The sequence below is a fragment of the Propithecus coquereli genome, unplaced genomic scaffold, assembly GCF_000956105.1.
Source record: "Propithecus coquereli isolate 6110/MARCELLA unplaced genomic scaffold, Pcoq_1.0 Scaffold186, whole genome shotgun sequence".
In the NCBI taxonomy this organism is placed as follows: Eukaryota; Metazoa; Chordata; class Mammalia; order Primates; family Indriidae; genus Propithecus; species Propithecus coquereli.
The window spans coordinates 2346070-2361578 of NW_012143412.1; the positions used below are offsets into that span (position 1 = coordinate 2346070).

The window sequence follows — 15509 nt, forward strand, 5'->3', positions numbered from 1 at the left end:
GTTTTCCATCACGGATTCATCAGGCTGCCTCCTCTTTATGGAAACTCTACCTCCACCAAAAATTAAAAGTTTTATATTCTAAACTAATGAAACCAAAAATATCAATCACATACCATGATAAGCATTTCATAAACCCATGCTTTTCACAAAACACTTTATTTTTACAAGGTAAAATAAAATCTGGGTTTACATAAAGTTTACATAAGGTACAAGATAAATAGTTTTGATTGAGTGATTGGACTACAGATGTTAATACTGACAAAAATAATCAGTCCAAAAGTATGTACCACCAACTCCAGGGTAAATACACTACTTTTATTTTAGGCATGCCTAATACAAGTGATGTAGGACACCCAAGTGTAAGTGACTGGTGCATTTGTGAGTTATGTGGAAGGATATAAAAACCAAAGTTAGGCATCTAGATAAGGTCCCTAAGAGGAAAAGTACCTAACACATAAAAGAAATATTTAGCTTTGTAGAATACCCATTAATTGTGATATATTTAATGAAGAGATGCTAGAAAAGACTGGCTAAGAAAAGTAGGAGAAATAGATAGTCTGCATGTCACGAAAGAGGGTGACGAAGGCATCAGAGAGTTCCGAGATGCCCAGCACGACAATCGGATCTGTAGTTCATTAGGACTGGACCAAATTTCACTTACTCATCATTCTGGGTTTTGTCCCAGACACTCTATTGAAACTGCTTTCTTGAAACCACCAGTTACTTCCTAGTTTCCAAATTCAATGATAATTCTTCATCTCTCCTTAAAAATTAAATTTAACCACTGCCTCTTTCTTGAAACTCCTTTTTTGGTTTTTGTACTTGACAAAACAGACTACGGGTTGCCCTTCTATTTTTCTATCTTTTCATTTTCCTTTTGGACTTTGGTTCACACCATAATTATGTGTTTCACAAGTGTGTGGATGTGGCTCTTTTCCCTCTGTGTCCTTTGTGCTTTGAAGTCCCGTGTTTTCAAATACTTATCTAATTGCAGAGAGTGTCTCAATACTACATAACCTGGCACAGTGCTTCCTGCACATATCTGCTGAGTAAAGGAAAAGAAGAAAAAAGGAGCGAGAACGAGGGAGAACAAGAGAGACTGAAGGGGAGGAGTGATGGGAGTTCAGCAGAGACGGGGAGATTTTGGAGGTGGAGCACCCAATGCAATAAAGTTCCAAGATTTGGGAATTTATCACAATGGGTAGCTGAAGGGGATGTGAGTTAAGACAGAGGAAGAGCTATTATATATCCTCAACTTGTCTGCTGCTGTCACTGAGATTTAGAGCAGAAAAGATGTGAGTGGGATCTTGAAGTTACATGGGAAAGCAAGTAGATTCAAAGATAAAGAAGATAACTAGAGGTATAGTAAAAAGTCACAATGAGTTTATCCTCTCATTGAAGATAACTAATCTGGGGGATGGTTAAGTTAGGGAGAGCACAGTATATGAATATCTATCCCTAGAGGATTCATTTGGATATAATTCTTACTAAAGGGAGTTGGGAAAATTCCACACTAGCATATCCCCTAGCTCCTTAGAATACTATAATCAACTGAAATTTAATTGATATATTGGGAAAAAAATTCCATGGACAAATAATTTCGAAGAATACTGGGTTAAACAAAGTTAAATGAGTTTGGCTTCTTTGCTGTTAAGACTTTATAATGAATTTTATAAGCTGGTAATGTGTATTATGACTCTTGAAGAATGGTAAACACTATTTTCCCAACTGAAAAATGTATTTTCTCTCCAAAGAGTATCTGAGGGACCACCAGAATCACTGTTCTATTTCATTCCAGTTGCACTTATTAGTATATGATGTGTATCCAATCCTATATAAAGTGCTTATGTGCTTTGAGAGATAAAATTAGAAGATTTTGTTGCTGCCTTTGAGAATAAAACATTCTAATTATGAAGATTAGAGAAAAGCCAAAGATAGTTCCTAATACAATCCTAGATCCTAATGAGATTAGACTCCAAATCCAGAAGAAAAAGACACGAGACAATACAGTCTAAATGTCACAATTCTCAATTCTTTACTTTTGCTAACTATTCCAACATAAGTAGAGGCCAAATGGAGAAATAGATGAGACATAACAAACAGAAAACATATTCATAATACTAAACTTCAGCCCAATTCCACCTCCACTATTTCTTGAAAAGTGTATACAAATGAGACCAATTAATGATCTTTAATGCAAACCAATGTTAGTCAGAATTCTGAGTTTTATTTCCACTAGTAAAAAAATAATGCAATAATTTAATTTTGTACACATATTTCCCCTCATTGTGACCAGTCATTAAGAATGGAAATAGGCCATTTCTATTTTTTAAGGAATTTAGCCATCTATAACCTTCGTTTTAATGACTTGACCACATCCTTATATAGTATAGCTGAGGGAGTGCAGTATACTTTAGAAAGATCAGGTACATATACATGAGGATAAGAACAAAGTTCCTTCTTACCCTTAGGGGCTGTGATTCACAGGAGAGAGATAAATGCAATGTTTTAGGGGATTGAAAAGACTGGAAATGAAGAATTTTTCCCATCACAAGAAAAACAATAGGGAAGAAATAAGGGAGAGAACAGGATTCTCTTTCAAAGACCTACCGTTCCATCCCCACCACAGGCAAGAATTCGCAGATTTGGTACTTTCCTATACAACTCGAGCCTGTAAAGGAAAAATCGAAGAAAAAGTAAATGAAAGAACACATTACTGGCTATGGCAGAGAAAAAACACAGGATTCAATGGGTGGGTGTGGCATCCACTGGAGAAAATATATAAGCATGAGGATGACGATGCCATCAAAGCTAGCTCCCAAGTAACTGCATGAGGAAGGACTCCAACAACAGGGTAACAGGGAGGCAGAAACCATTATGTTTAAATGGTCAACATTGGAATTTAAGGGATTTTAGGATGTCCTAGAGTTTTATTTCTCATAATTTCCCTTAATGTGTCAATACACATTGTTTTCCTCATTAGTTTTGACTTCCTTCCTTCTTTTTCTTTCCCCCTCTCCTTTCTCAAAGTAAATCATCATTAATTGGTAATCAGTAGTCCATATGTGTCTCCTTCTTATATTTTATTAGCTTTGCCCAGATCTTTTTATTTTTTGAAATCTATACTTTCCACTCTTAACCCTGGGAGATCTTTTTCCTGGTGATGGGGAGGGTCCCCCACCATCACCACCACTACACTCACTCACACCCCTACTTACACTTCCTGCCCAAAGTGGGAAGATTGATTGATTTTTCTTTACTTCAAATTTGTCTGCTTGAATTTAGATCGCTTTATCTTTCCTGTTGGCTCTCAAGAAAATGCAGTGGCACTGCCCCCACTAGATCTTTTGCTTGATGGCTCTGTTCTAGAAAACATCACCTATTTAAATCAAATAATATGTTTTTTCCTGAAAATCTTTTTTGTGCTGCCGTATCCTTTACTTATGAAGCGTCCACCTAAGGTCTAACTAACTCGACAAAATCTTAAAAAACAAATCATCTAAAAGGGCACAAGCCCAAGTAGCAGAATTGCCTTAGAACAAATACAGGAAAAAAATACAGAAGTCTTATAGCGAACTCTAGTGGCAAAGAAAGTCATAGATTCAGAGAATGACAAATTAATTTTTTATTTTGTGTTCTCCTGCATGCTTAAAATATGTAAGTTATCCATTCTATATGAGGATATTATTTCTCTAGAATTCATTTGAGTTGACATTCCTTTGCCACTGACATTGTACTTATTAAAAAATAATTGCTATCCCTTCTGTCCTAACGTTTATCAGATAGCATCTCAACTATCTGAGTAAATAAGTTTAAAACAGGGAGCTGGACAACAGCAGAAGGGTCCCTGCTCGTTCCACCACGTGCCACTCCACCAAAGGGAAGAAACAGTATATGTGTCACCTCCCTCTAGACTTTATTTTCAACGCTTGTAACAAAAACAGAGAATGAGATTTCTGAGAAGCTCAGAAAAGGGACTGAACAGGAGTGAAAAGGTCTCCCCTACACTGGTGTGGAGTCCGTAGGTATGATCAATTAATCAATCAATATCTCTCTCTCACACACACACACATGCACAGACCCTCCAACTCAAATGTTCGTAAACAAATATGGCCGCCCTCTATAGCGATACACACTTACCACTCCCATTAGTGTGCATCTCCAAAGTTGCACATGCATAAATAGAAAAACGATGGGTCCTTTCTCAATTCACAGACTTGCTGTGAATAATCTATAGTTGCATATATATATGTATACACATATATATATGAAAGCAGGAATCAAACTAGAAGTATTTGCTGAGTTAACAACTGAGAAGACATGTTTTGAAGGGAAATAATTCAATGAAGAGTAGAAGGTAACATCAGATGAAGTTTTAAAGAAAGGAGAGTAAGTACAGGTGAGAAAGTACATGAGAGGTGTATTTCGCAAGGCAATCAGATAATGAAACTTGACCTCAAAGCAGAAAGTTCTTTCACTTGCCTAAAACACTCATGGACCATGGAGGGTATTTCCAGACTTACGCGTCTTTCGGCCCTTCCTGAGAAAGATCAAAGACTTGCCGTGGATTCAGGTACCACATGAACATCTGCAGGACTTTGGTTCCCTGTTAAAAAAGAAATGACAGTAATAGGAAGAAATTTCCCAATAATAAAAGCTCATTTAAAAAATAAAAATCTCCAGGCTGGATGACAGAGTGAAACCTTGTCTCTAAATAAATAAAAAAACAAACCTTTTCTCTAAAATAATATCTAATTATAAACAGTAAAGAAAAGTAGTTAAAATCATGGACTTTTGTCATAGACATACGCAGGCTGAATGTCCAGGTTAAATGTTTGTCTAACCCGCATAACTCTGGGCAAGTTGCTTAATTTCATTAAGCTCAGCCCCCCTTTTCCTTAATATGGAGACAAAAATGCCCAATTCACAGACTTGTTGAAAGGATTAAAAGCAACAATGAGGAGCACATCACAGCGTCTGACATATAATAAGTGATTAATGAATAATATATTTATTAGTTTTACCATCATTACTTAAAGCATAAAAATCCATATAAGGAAGTTATTAGTTAGCCTATGTAATTTAACCTTAATTGTTACTTTATTGTGCAGATTATTATTGTCTCTGCAAAATATGAAATATGGGAAATATTAGCTAAGTATTATTTTATTGAAATAATTTTTCTAACTGAAGCAGAAGTATCGTAGGCTCCCAGTTATTATGTATGTATATACATACATATATGTGTGTGTGTGTGTGCACGTGTGTGTATAACTTCCCTAGTTAGCTCCTTTTGACATTCTCAATCTCCATGTTTATATCAATTTATTTAAGCCAAACACTTCTCTCTCCCATGAACAGTTTTGGAGTGTTTTAACTAACTGTGACATTTATAGAGATGATCATTATGGCAAACGCCAGGTAGGTATAGAGATCATCTCTTAATGTAGATTGAGCAAACAAGAAAGGAAAGAAGGATCTTTTTATCAAGCAGCACCAAAAGAGCTTTAAAATTGCGTAGGATCAATCATAGCAAATAATATTTGATCCCTTGAGCAGAGTTTGTCACTTATAAATACTGTGTCTTCGGCAGATATCATGATTGCTTTTTCCTAAAATATTCCTAAGTTTGTATATCTGATATGCTGTATTTAAGAAACATCCTAGTATAGTAGAAATAGCAAGAGGGTTGAGTCAGAACTAACTTGGGTGTTCCAACTGGGTAATCATGAGCATTTATAATCCCGCAGGAATACAGTACATAAAATGGAAGGGATGTCCACCTTCCAGTGTGATTATGAGAACTAAATGAATCAGTAACACCTAGCACAGTATGTGGCACAAAACAGACCTCTGTAAATGTTAGTCTTTCTTTTTTGCTCCTTGTTAATCTGTTCATTAAATTACACTTGAGGGTGTGAACACTAAAGTGTAGTTTATAATCATCACATTGTTGTGCCGGTTGGTACAGAGGCCAGTGCAGGTCTTTTGTTTCATGTATCATCTAAACCGATAATTTAAAAGTTCTGCCTTATCATGTGCTTGCTATAATTTTAGGAATAACGTTATATCCTTGATTATTACAACTAATCCTTCAGATATATTTTGCTTTTTGTCAAATTCAAACATAGGTTTAAATACATATACTAACTAAATACTGGATAATTTTCTTTCTTCTTACACTAGGCCTTGCTATCAAATGTGTTCAGTATTATCTCAAATAATCTTTTTATGTTTGACAGGTAACATAAGAGTCATTTTAATAACCAACCAATTTATAAAACATTTCCAGTTGACTTGCTAGAAAATTAATCAGTCAGTTTTAGATTCTTAGAGCAGTTTGAATTGTTGATGTTAATTATTCCTTTCCACCTTTGCTATGGTACAGTGCACATTTCAATTTCAGCTTCTCCTATTACACAAATAATACTAGGTAATTAACACCTTTCAAAAAGTAAAAATAAAAAGCATTGAGAGGTTGTTTCTCTTAACCTGAAATTTCTCAAAAATATTTCAGTGGCCACACAGTTTTGATTTTGCTCATTTTCAATTTGTGTTAGTTGGAACATTTAATTATCTCAATTTATCTTTTTGAGGAAGGAGTATTAATTAAGCCTGACAAGCTATACACTGCACACCTGTAAGAGGTGCCACTTCCATTGCAGTCTATTGGAATAACACCCCCTGCAGTAGTGTAGGGATACCTTGCATAGCTGTGCATGGCCACTCTATCAGAGTTGACATTCAGGCATGATATAATTATTTCTTTAAAAAGTAATTTTCTTTCCAAAATATATTTATTAGCAAAAATGACAAGTGTTGAATGAAGGCATTTTTTTAAATCAATCCTAGCAGGTAGAAAGAAAAAGGTCTAACTCATACATTTCAGTGAGTTCTATTAACTCTGCTGTTACCTCTATGTTAAGCTACTTTAAAGATTTAATAGAGGTAATTTATTAAATAGAACTGAATGGTTTGACAAATATTAATTCACCAAGGAAGGGTAATTTGTTTCTTTCTCAATGGCAGGATTAAATCTGCTCAATCATTTACACACCTGTCACTCACTAGTAAGTCCCCAACACTCTCACAGCTATCAATCACACGTTATTTGCCAAACACAAAAGCCGCAATTTTTGTGCAAGAGTCTAGTTTTCTCTAAATGAAAAAATACCTTACACATCAATCCTAATACATGTGTGCTGTTGTAGATATAACACCTCATTGCCCATAAAACTTTTTAGATATTATAAGATTGGGTATTCCTAAGAGGTGAAAAAAAATTATTCTTTCCAGCTCCAAGTATTAGGGAGGGGATGTAACAGGAAAATATAACTTCCTAGAAAACAGGTGGCTAGTTCTAGAGGGAAATGAACAAGATTCATTAATTCACGTACTTAATGCCAGGCACAGCCTTAGGAGGGAGAATAGAGATGAACAAGGCAGAGATGATCTTGCCTTGCACTCAAAAGGAAGTTGTATGCATTATTCATAAAGGAAAACATAATGATAATGATTTGGGGTATGGAGAGGCAATTAAGAATGGGTCAGTTCGGACAGCTTGTCAATCTTCATCAAAGCATCCTACCTTTAGCGTAGGCTGAAATATTCTGCTATGTTACTAAGTCTTGGTTTACATCATGTAGGCATTACCTAGATTATGGGAAGAACAGCTGGCCAGACAATAAGAAAGGCCTGAGGAAAATAAGTTAATGGGAGGAAGAGTTTGAGAAATAATTATTTCAAACTGGCTCCAAACAGTCCCAAATGAATACCTGATTTATTCAATAAATATGTATTAGGCTCCTACTCTGCACCCGTATGTATAGTCAGGAGCTCAGAATCTACAGGAAGGAGACAAATACAAAACAAATTAACTCACTAACCATGGTAATGCTCTGATAGAGATGTCTACTGAGAAGCACCAGTGCCCAGGGGAGATACTCTAAGCCCAAGACTGGAGATTAGATGAAGGTATCAGAACAGTGAACCCAGATATAAAACCATCCTCATATAGCCATCTGATCTTTGACAAAGCAGACAAAAAATACACTGGGGAAAAGAATCCCTATTCAATAAATGGTGCTGGGAAAACTGGATAGCCACATGCAGAAGACTGAAACAGGACCCACACCTCTCACCACTCATAAAAATTAACTCATGATGGATGACAGACTTAAATTTAAAACACGAAACTATAAGAATTCTAGAAGAAAATGTTGGAAAAACTCTTCCAGATATTGGCCTAGGCAAAGAATTTATGAAGAAGACCTCAAAGGCAATCACAGCAACAACAAAAATTAACAAATGGGACCTGATTAAACTAAAAAGTTTCTGTACAACCAAGGAAACAACAGAGTGAGTAGACAATCTACAGAATGGGAGAAAATATTTGCACACTATACACCCAATAAAGGGCTGATAACCAGAATCTATAAAGAACTCAGGAAAATCAGCAAGAAAAAAAATCAAACAATCCCATAAGAAAGTGGGCAAAAGACATGAACAGAACCTTTTCAAAAGAAGATAGACTAATGGCCAATAAACATATGAAAAAATTCTCAAAATCTCTAATCATCAGGAAAATGCAAAAACACAATGAGGTATATCACCTAACCCCAGTGAGAATGACTTTTTATCAAAAGTCCCAAAACAACAGATGCTGGCGTGGATGTGGATACACTGTTGGTGGAACTGCAAACTAGTACAACCTCTTTGAAAAATAGTACACAGATACCTCAAAAACCTACCATTTAATCCAGCAATCCCACTATTGTGTATACGCGTGTACACCTATGGTAGTAAACCTCAAATAGGTAGAAGGCAGGGACAGATAAATTGAGGTCCAATGCACTCTACATTGGTGATGGGCACACTTATAACTTTCACTCAAATTGCACAAAGTAAAACATGTAATCAAAATCTTTATACCCCCTACCAGCCTGAGCAAGAGCGAGACCCCATCTCTACTAAAAAAATAGAAAAAAATTAGCTGGACAACTAAAAAAATATATATATATATATATAAATTAGCCGGGCATGGTGGCGCATGCCTGTAGTCCCAGCTACTTGGGAGGCTGAGGCAGAAGGATTGCTTGAGCCCAGGAGTTTGAGGTTGCTGTGAGCTAGGCTGACGCCACGGCACTCACTCTAGCCTGGGCAACAAAGCAAGACTCTGTCTCAAAAAAAAAAGAAAAAAAAATGTTTATACCCCTGTAATATTTTGAAATTTAAAGAGGAAGCTTTCCTTGTATACATTCATCCCAACATATTTCTTCAAAACATTAAAAATTTTCCTTCCACATAAAATAACATATGAAGAAAATAGCTACAGGTATTTTTCTTGCCAGTAGATGGCAATATCATCTAATAATTAACATAAAGAACAGCAGACTAAGTTAAAAAAAAAAAAAAAAAAGGCGGAAAGCCTAAGTTTCGAAGAGAGAAAGAGATGGGAGTGCTTTATATCTAAAAGTAGATGAGTGGAACAAGTAAACTATTTCTCTATTGATCATAGTAAGCCCTTGCTAATCAGCGTGGTCCTCTGAACAGGAGTGACAGCATCGCCTGCGAGCGTGTTAGAAACGCAGCCTCTCAGGGCCCACCCCCTGACTTACTGGAGCAGAATCTACATTTTAACAGGATCCCCAGCCAAACCACATGTAGATTAAATCCAATCATATTACTCCTCTCTTCATAAACCGAAAGACTTTAAACTAAAACACTTTAAACAGCAGAAACCTAGTTTCCATTGCACAAATCCAAGATCCTCAATCTTAAACATCCAAAGGTTTTAAGACAGTATTCCACAGGATCATTCTAATCTATATCTAATCACGTTTCCAATAGCCTATATGCATGCTCCACTTACCATACTGTCGTCAAACGAGTAATATGCATCGCAAATGTGTTCTTCTATTCATCTTATTTATTCTACAATTATTTAACTACATTCCGTGTTCTAGAAATCATAGATTCAAAGGTGCACCTATATCCTAACAGTGCAGACACACACAGAGCACTAATGCTGCAATTCATGTAAGGCTGGTGTGTACCAAGGGCTATAGGAGCACGGTGGCCAGGGCGATTAATTTTGAGAAATGCTCCAGAAAGGCACTTCTGAGCCTTGAAGGGCGAACAGGAATTTGCTCCAGTAAAAAGAAGGAAAAAGACACCCCTCCAATATTCTGTCCTCTGATAACTAAGTAGTGCCTGTCTTCAATTTCAGCCACTTCAGCTACTTTCATGACACCATTTCCTTACTACTCGCAAGTCACTGCTTGCCTCTGAAACTCCATAGCGCTTGTAGCCGAAGCAACTCAATTTAGAACTCACATGCAGTTAATGTTGCCTATTTTTTTCCATTTGCCTCTTTTGTGTCATTAACGAGATGTCCTTAGAAAATTCACTTAAGCTTCCTTGACCTGTTTTGTATTTAGTGAAATAGGAAACAACATTAGATAATCTCTGAAGTCCCTGTCACTAACAATTTATACAGAGATTGGAACAGGAACAGGCTGTATCTTAACTAGGTTGTCAGCTCCTTAAAGGCATAGATAACTTACAAGCTTCTGTGTGCCCTGGGGGAAAAAGTTTATAATGATTTAATAAATGACTTACATATGTGGACTATCATGATAAAATATATTTGGTGCTAATTAGTATGTGGTGCTCAAGTAACTAAAATCATGGAACCAATTGCATTTGCTTTGTTCTGTTCCATGGTTCCCAAACACATCCCTAAGCCTTGACAGGCTGTATGGACACCATCCCAAGAGAGTGAGTATGGTTCAGGATAAATTAAACCTTGCTCCAAAGAAACCCATTTCTAGGTCCTCCTCTAGTGACAGCCTTTGTGAGGATCATCATCATTACAATGTGAAGATCATCACTCAACAACTCAATAATGCAGGATGTTAAAAATAAATGGTTTCTTTGCTTAAAACACGTTTCTTTTCCCTGTTCTCTAGATTATTAATACAGATTTTTAACACAGCAAGTTATCATGAATTTTGAAGAAAGAGAGGAAAGGAGGGATATTTCCTTTAAATCATAAGCTCCCATAGGAGAAGTTTTATTATAATTAATGCATTCTTTTTTTAATATTTTTATATTTTTTATTATAATTAATACATTAAAAGATAATGCCTTTTATCTTTAACAATAAGAACATCACCTTGGATGATTTTGTCAATCCCAATTATATGACCCTCCTCTTTATATGGGGTGACTAAAGAGTTTCAAATATTCAGTGTTTATTGTGAAACTTCAAGGAATCTTGTCTCAAAATGTAAAATATACACTTAATAGAGAAAATATTTTCTCATCCAAACTCACATGAGAATAACAGAAAATCAAAGCCCACAGAAGAGGGAAGCCTCAGCGAGTGGGAAGAAAATTGGAAGAAGAGACAAAGACCTAGATTCTAGAACAAATTCTGTCCTTTAAAGAGCAGTATGACTTTAGATGTGCCATTACACTTAACTTTTCTAAGGCTATTTCTTTATTCTCAAATGAGATAAATAACTATAGTATAGGATTTGAGCAAAGGCCAATGAAAACCTTTAGAAGATGATATTTTCTATAGCATTGGTGGTATTTGTTTACAATTATCATGACTGATGAGTCATTGTTCTCTCTTTTCTCTGAGGACCGGGACCAAAAGTAGTTCAGTCTAAGTCGCAATAGGAAGAAATAAAGTTTTTAAAAGTCTTCCTAACTATGAGTTAAGAAACCCTGAAACACACTAAGAGAAATTCTGGAATGACCTCTCTAGAAAATCTGTAAGGAAAATGTCAGTAGTTGAGTTTTTGAAGTGCCCATTATAGTCTTACACAGAAGTAGAAGGATAAATTACAGAACCTCTAGGTTTTGCCTAGCCCTGTAATGTGTAAGGCTATCCCTAATGGAGCAACAATAACCTTGTCCTTCAGAACCTAGTTGTCTTCCAAGGCTTGGGGTCATGGTAGTGCTATTTTAATTGGCATTTGGAATTGTGTTTTGAGAAATCATTGAAACTTCTAAGTTATACTTATGAAAAAATGACTCACCTGGTTACCTCCACTCTTGGGGTTCACAAATACAAGCAAGGGTTTCATGAGAGGAGAAGAGATAGGTTTTATCACAAAAGGACGACCTTTGTTTTCCTGCTGAAAGAAGCAAGCAGCACTGTTAGGATCTAAGTCCATGGCTTGAGAGGCAGCCCCAGGGCAAAGGAAATAGGAAACCACCACTACCATCACCACCTAAAAAATCCTACATCTTGTCTCCCAGGGCTGACTCTAAATAGGACCTTCCATGTAAAGGTTGGAACAAAGTATCTCAAATTATAATTTGCTCCAGAAATGTTAGCTTTCATCTTTATCATCATCATCTTGGGGATAACATTTCCAGGTAAGTACAGAGGTTAGTTTTTTGGTTTTGGGGATTTTGTTTATTTGTTTTTTTAAGGAACAGAAAGAATTCCAGTAAAATTAGAGTGCAGTGAAGGAGAAAGAGTGGTAGGAGATATATCAGAAAACTAAGCTTGGGCCAGATCAGGTAGGACAGAGTAGGCTATGGAAAGGAAACTGCATTTTCTTGGAATATAGCTCTGAAACACTTACTTCAGTTCCTCTTTTACTGGCTTTTCTTTTAAAGCTTGTTCTCTTCTTTTTCCGATTTGAAGCCTTCAGAGAGTTCTGTAGGGAAAGAAGGAAACACCTGAGCTCAAAGGCAGCCAGCCCAGGAGTTTTCCCATGCAGAACCATGTAGGAGATGATGGCAGCACATGCTGTTCAACTGCATGCTCTCATGCTTTGACACTTCCAAGCCACTGTTCATGGGTAAGCCACAGACAGAAATCAGTCGAGTGCTTCAGAGTGAGCAACTGCCTCTCCACCACGCAGAGAAGCAGGGAGTTAGAACCCCGGAGGCTCTCATGGACTCACATAACAACACATGTTATACCTGCCAACCCTCCCAGTAAAAATGGAAGAATCCCAAATTCTCTGAGGGGCTCCAGTCTCCCGCCCAACCAGGTCCGTCTCCCGCCCAACCAAGTTCAAGTTCATCTCCTGGTATGGAGATCACCTATGTGAAAATGTAAAAAAGGAGGCCATTTTTCATGTTTTCCTTTTTCTTTGCTTTTCTCTGTTTACTTTTTTAAATTATCTGTTCTACTAATAGCCATAAAATGACTCTTGATCCAAATGGAAATTTATGAACCAACTATCCTCTCAGCATTGATGTCTGACTTTTAAAATGCAGAGATAATACTCACCTTAAGTTACTTATGATAGTTGGGTGGAAGTCATTGCTCTTTCTTTCTCTGTCTAAAGACCCATTGGTTTAAAGTTTTCCCTCCCCTGGTAGCCTTGACTTTTTTCTTCTCGTAGAAGTGCCTCAAAGTTGTTGAAATATAGTGACCCCAAATTTACTTTCCCTGTCTTGCTCTTCCTAGAAATTTTATGGACCACAACTTTGTGATTACTTCACCTAACCATTTACTCCTAATATTTGATTTAGATGCTTTGAGAAGAACCTGTCTTAGAGATCAAACTCACTGGTTGAAGAAAAGGCAAAAACAGATTTAATTAGTGAAGAATCAATCATTAGCTAGACTGCCATCTTTACAAAGGCAAAATATTACTGACCACATAGCAGATGTCTAACAAAGTGTCAAAAGCCTAGAAATGCAGAATTCTTAACTTAAAAGTTTATATAAGTATATACACATGCATTGTTTGCGTAGTTAAAAAGGTTTTCAAACAGCTGGAAGAAATTTAGATATCTATTCTTCTACTTTTTAGAGTATTCTTTTTTCTTAAAGCATTCAAAATGAACTTTAGACTGAAGTACATATAGTAGTGCATTTAAATTAGCAAGATCAAGCTATTTAGCTTTTATTTTTCCTCTGACTTGTATCTGGAAAAAAAATAAGTTGATTTGTGACCTGTGCTTACCAAAGAGGAGGGAAATTTTCAAGAACCACCATAAGTCCCAAGGTTTTTCTTCCCCCCATCAAACTAACAGAAAGTATCTTCAGGATCTCAGAGTTTCACCAGAAAAAGAGAAATTTAGAAGCTCTTGGTTGTTCTAGACCTCAGGAGATTCCCTGTTACTCACTGTTGACTATACTTCTCCTGAAAATAGATCTTCAAGTTTCTGAATTCTTGGTTAAATGGATCTTTTATTATGTTCCTCATTGGGAAAATTTTTGCATTATAAAAGTATTTGCTATATTTTTATAAATTTCAGTTGGCTTTAAAGGGAAGAAAAATGATTTGGAATCTTTAAAAGTGTAATCAGCCAAATGATCCAAGAAGAATGCTGGAAACTACTAGGCTGGCAAAAGCAATTTCTATTTGGTGTTAACTAATGATGCTCTAACCGGCCCTCAACCATCACTGCACTTTGGCATCCACCACCCAGAAAGCTTTTCAGAAACGCTTATGCCTGGACCTATCAAATATTCTTATTTAATCCATTTGGGGTGAAGCCCAGGCAAGGATATTTTTTAAAAGCTCCCCAGGCAATTCTATCATGTAACCAGGGGTGAGAACCTTTGTTTAAAGGAGAAAGAGCAAAGTGAGGAGACATATAGACCATGGTAAGCAGAAGATAGATCCAGGGGAAGGAGTCTGGTATAAATTCTGAATACACCTGTTACTAGATCTGTGATCTTGGCCAAGTCGGTCAAACTTTTAATATAACAGTTTCTTAATTTTAAAATGAAGGTGATAATACCTACCTCACAGGACAGTTGTGAAGTTTCAACGAGAAAAGTTACATGAAGCAGTTAGCTTGTTATCCATCTCCTGATAAGCACTTCAATAAATGTTAGTTGCCTCATTCTCAGCTGTCTGTCCCCCACACCTAGCACAAATGCCTGACATACCATTTGCACTCAGATCATGGTTGAAATAATAAATAAATATTATTATAATTCACCACACTTACTGAGTCTCTCCTGATTTGGGAAAAAACTCAGAGGAAGTAAATGCTTGCCTCCTAACTTCTTTGTAGTTTTACCTAATTTACTGCCAAGACAGTGCTGGATGCCAACTGCTTGCAGGAACACACTATGGACCTTGGTCCTTGACAGGGCTCAACAGTTAAACTCCAAGAGACAGGCCTAATGCATGAGGCTAACATCATTTCCTAAACTTGTCTAATCATAGAACTCACAGCATTTTGGGTGATTTTGATGATCAAGCACATTTGGGGAACACAGAGCTAGAAAAACACATCAAAATAAGGCTTGATGTCTCAAAACAGAGCAAGCAAGGAATTCAACTCTTTTAGGGAACAGACACACAAAACAGCCTTTTTTAACACAGAGATAGCAAATACAAGTGCTTCTGAACCTCACCGAGCCAAATGCATCTGAGGCCTCCTTCACTTCACAGAACAAGAAGTGGGCAAAGACCAAGCACAGTGGTTGACTTACAGTACCTGGGTGCTTCTATGTGAGCTCTGAGTAAGCTTACAGCCCTATGAATAGTCAAACAGCAAAAGATAAATAGTAT

At 36.6% G+C, this 15509-nt stretch overlaps 1 protein-coding gene across 1 annotated transcript in view; it reads right to left on the reverse strand.

Moving 5' to 3' along the window:
- The window catches only part of DGKI (diacylglycerol kinase, iota), a 270690-nt gene that overhangs the window by 180888 nt on the left and 74293 nt on the right, over positions 1 to 15509 (reverse strand). The window contains exons 9-12 of the mRNA XM_012642753.1: positions 12606 to 12680; positions 12051 to 12149; positions 4524 to 4606; positions 2611 to 2671 (exon numbers count right to left, since the gene is read on the reverse strand). Of these exons, the coding sequence (XP_012498207.1) occupies positions 2611 to 2671; positions 4524 to 4606; positions 12051 to 12149; positions 12606 to 12680 (318 nt within the window). The remainder of the gene's footprint in view (positions 1 to 2610; positions 2672 to 4523; positions 4607 to 12050; positions 12150 to 12605; positions 12681 to 15509) is intronic.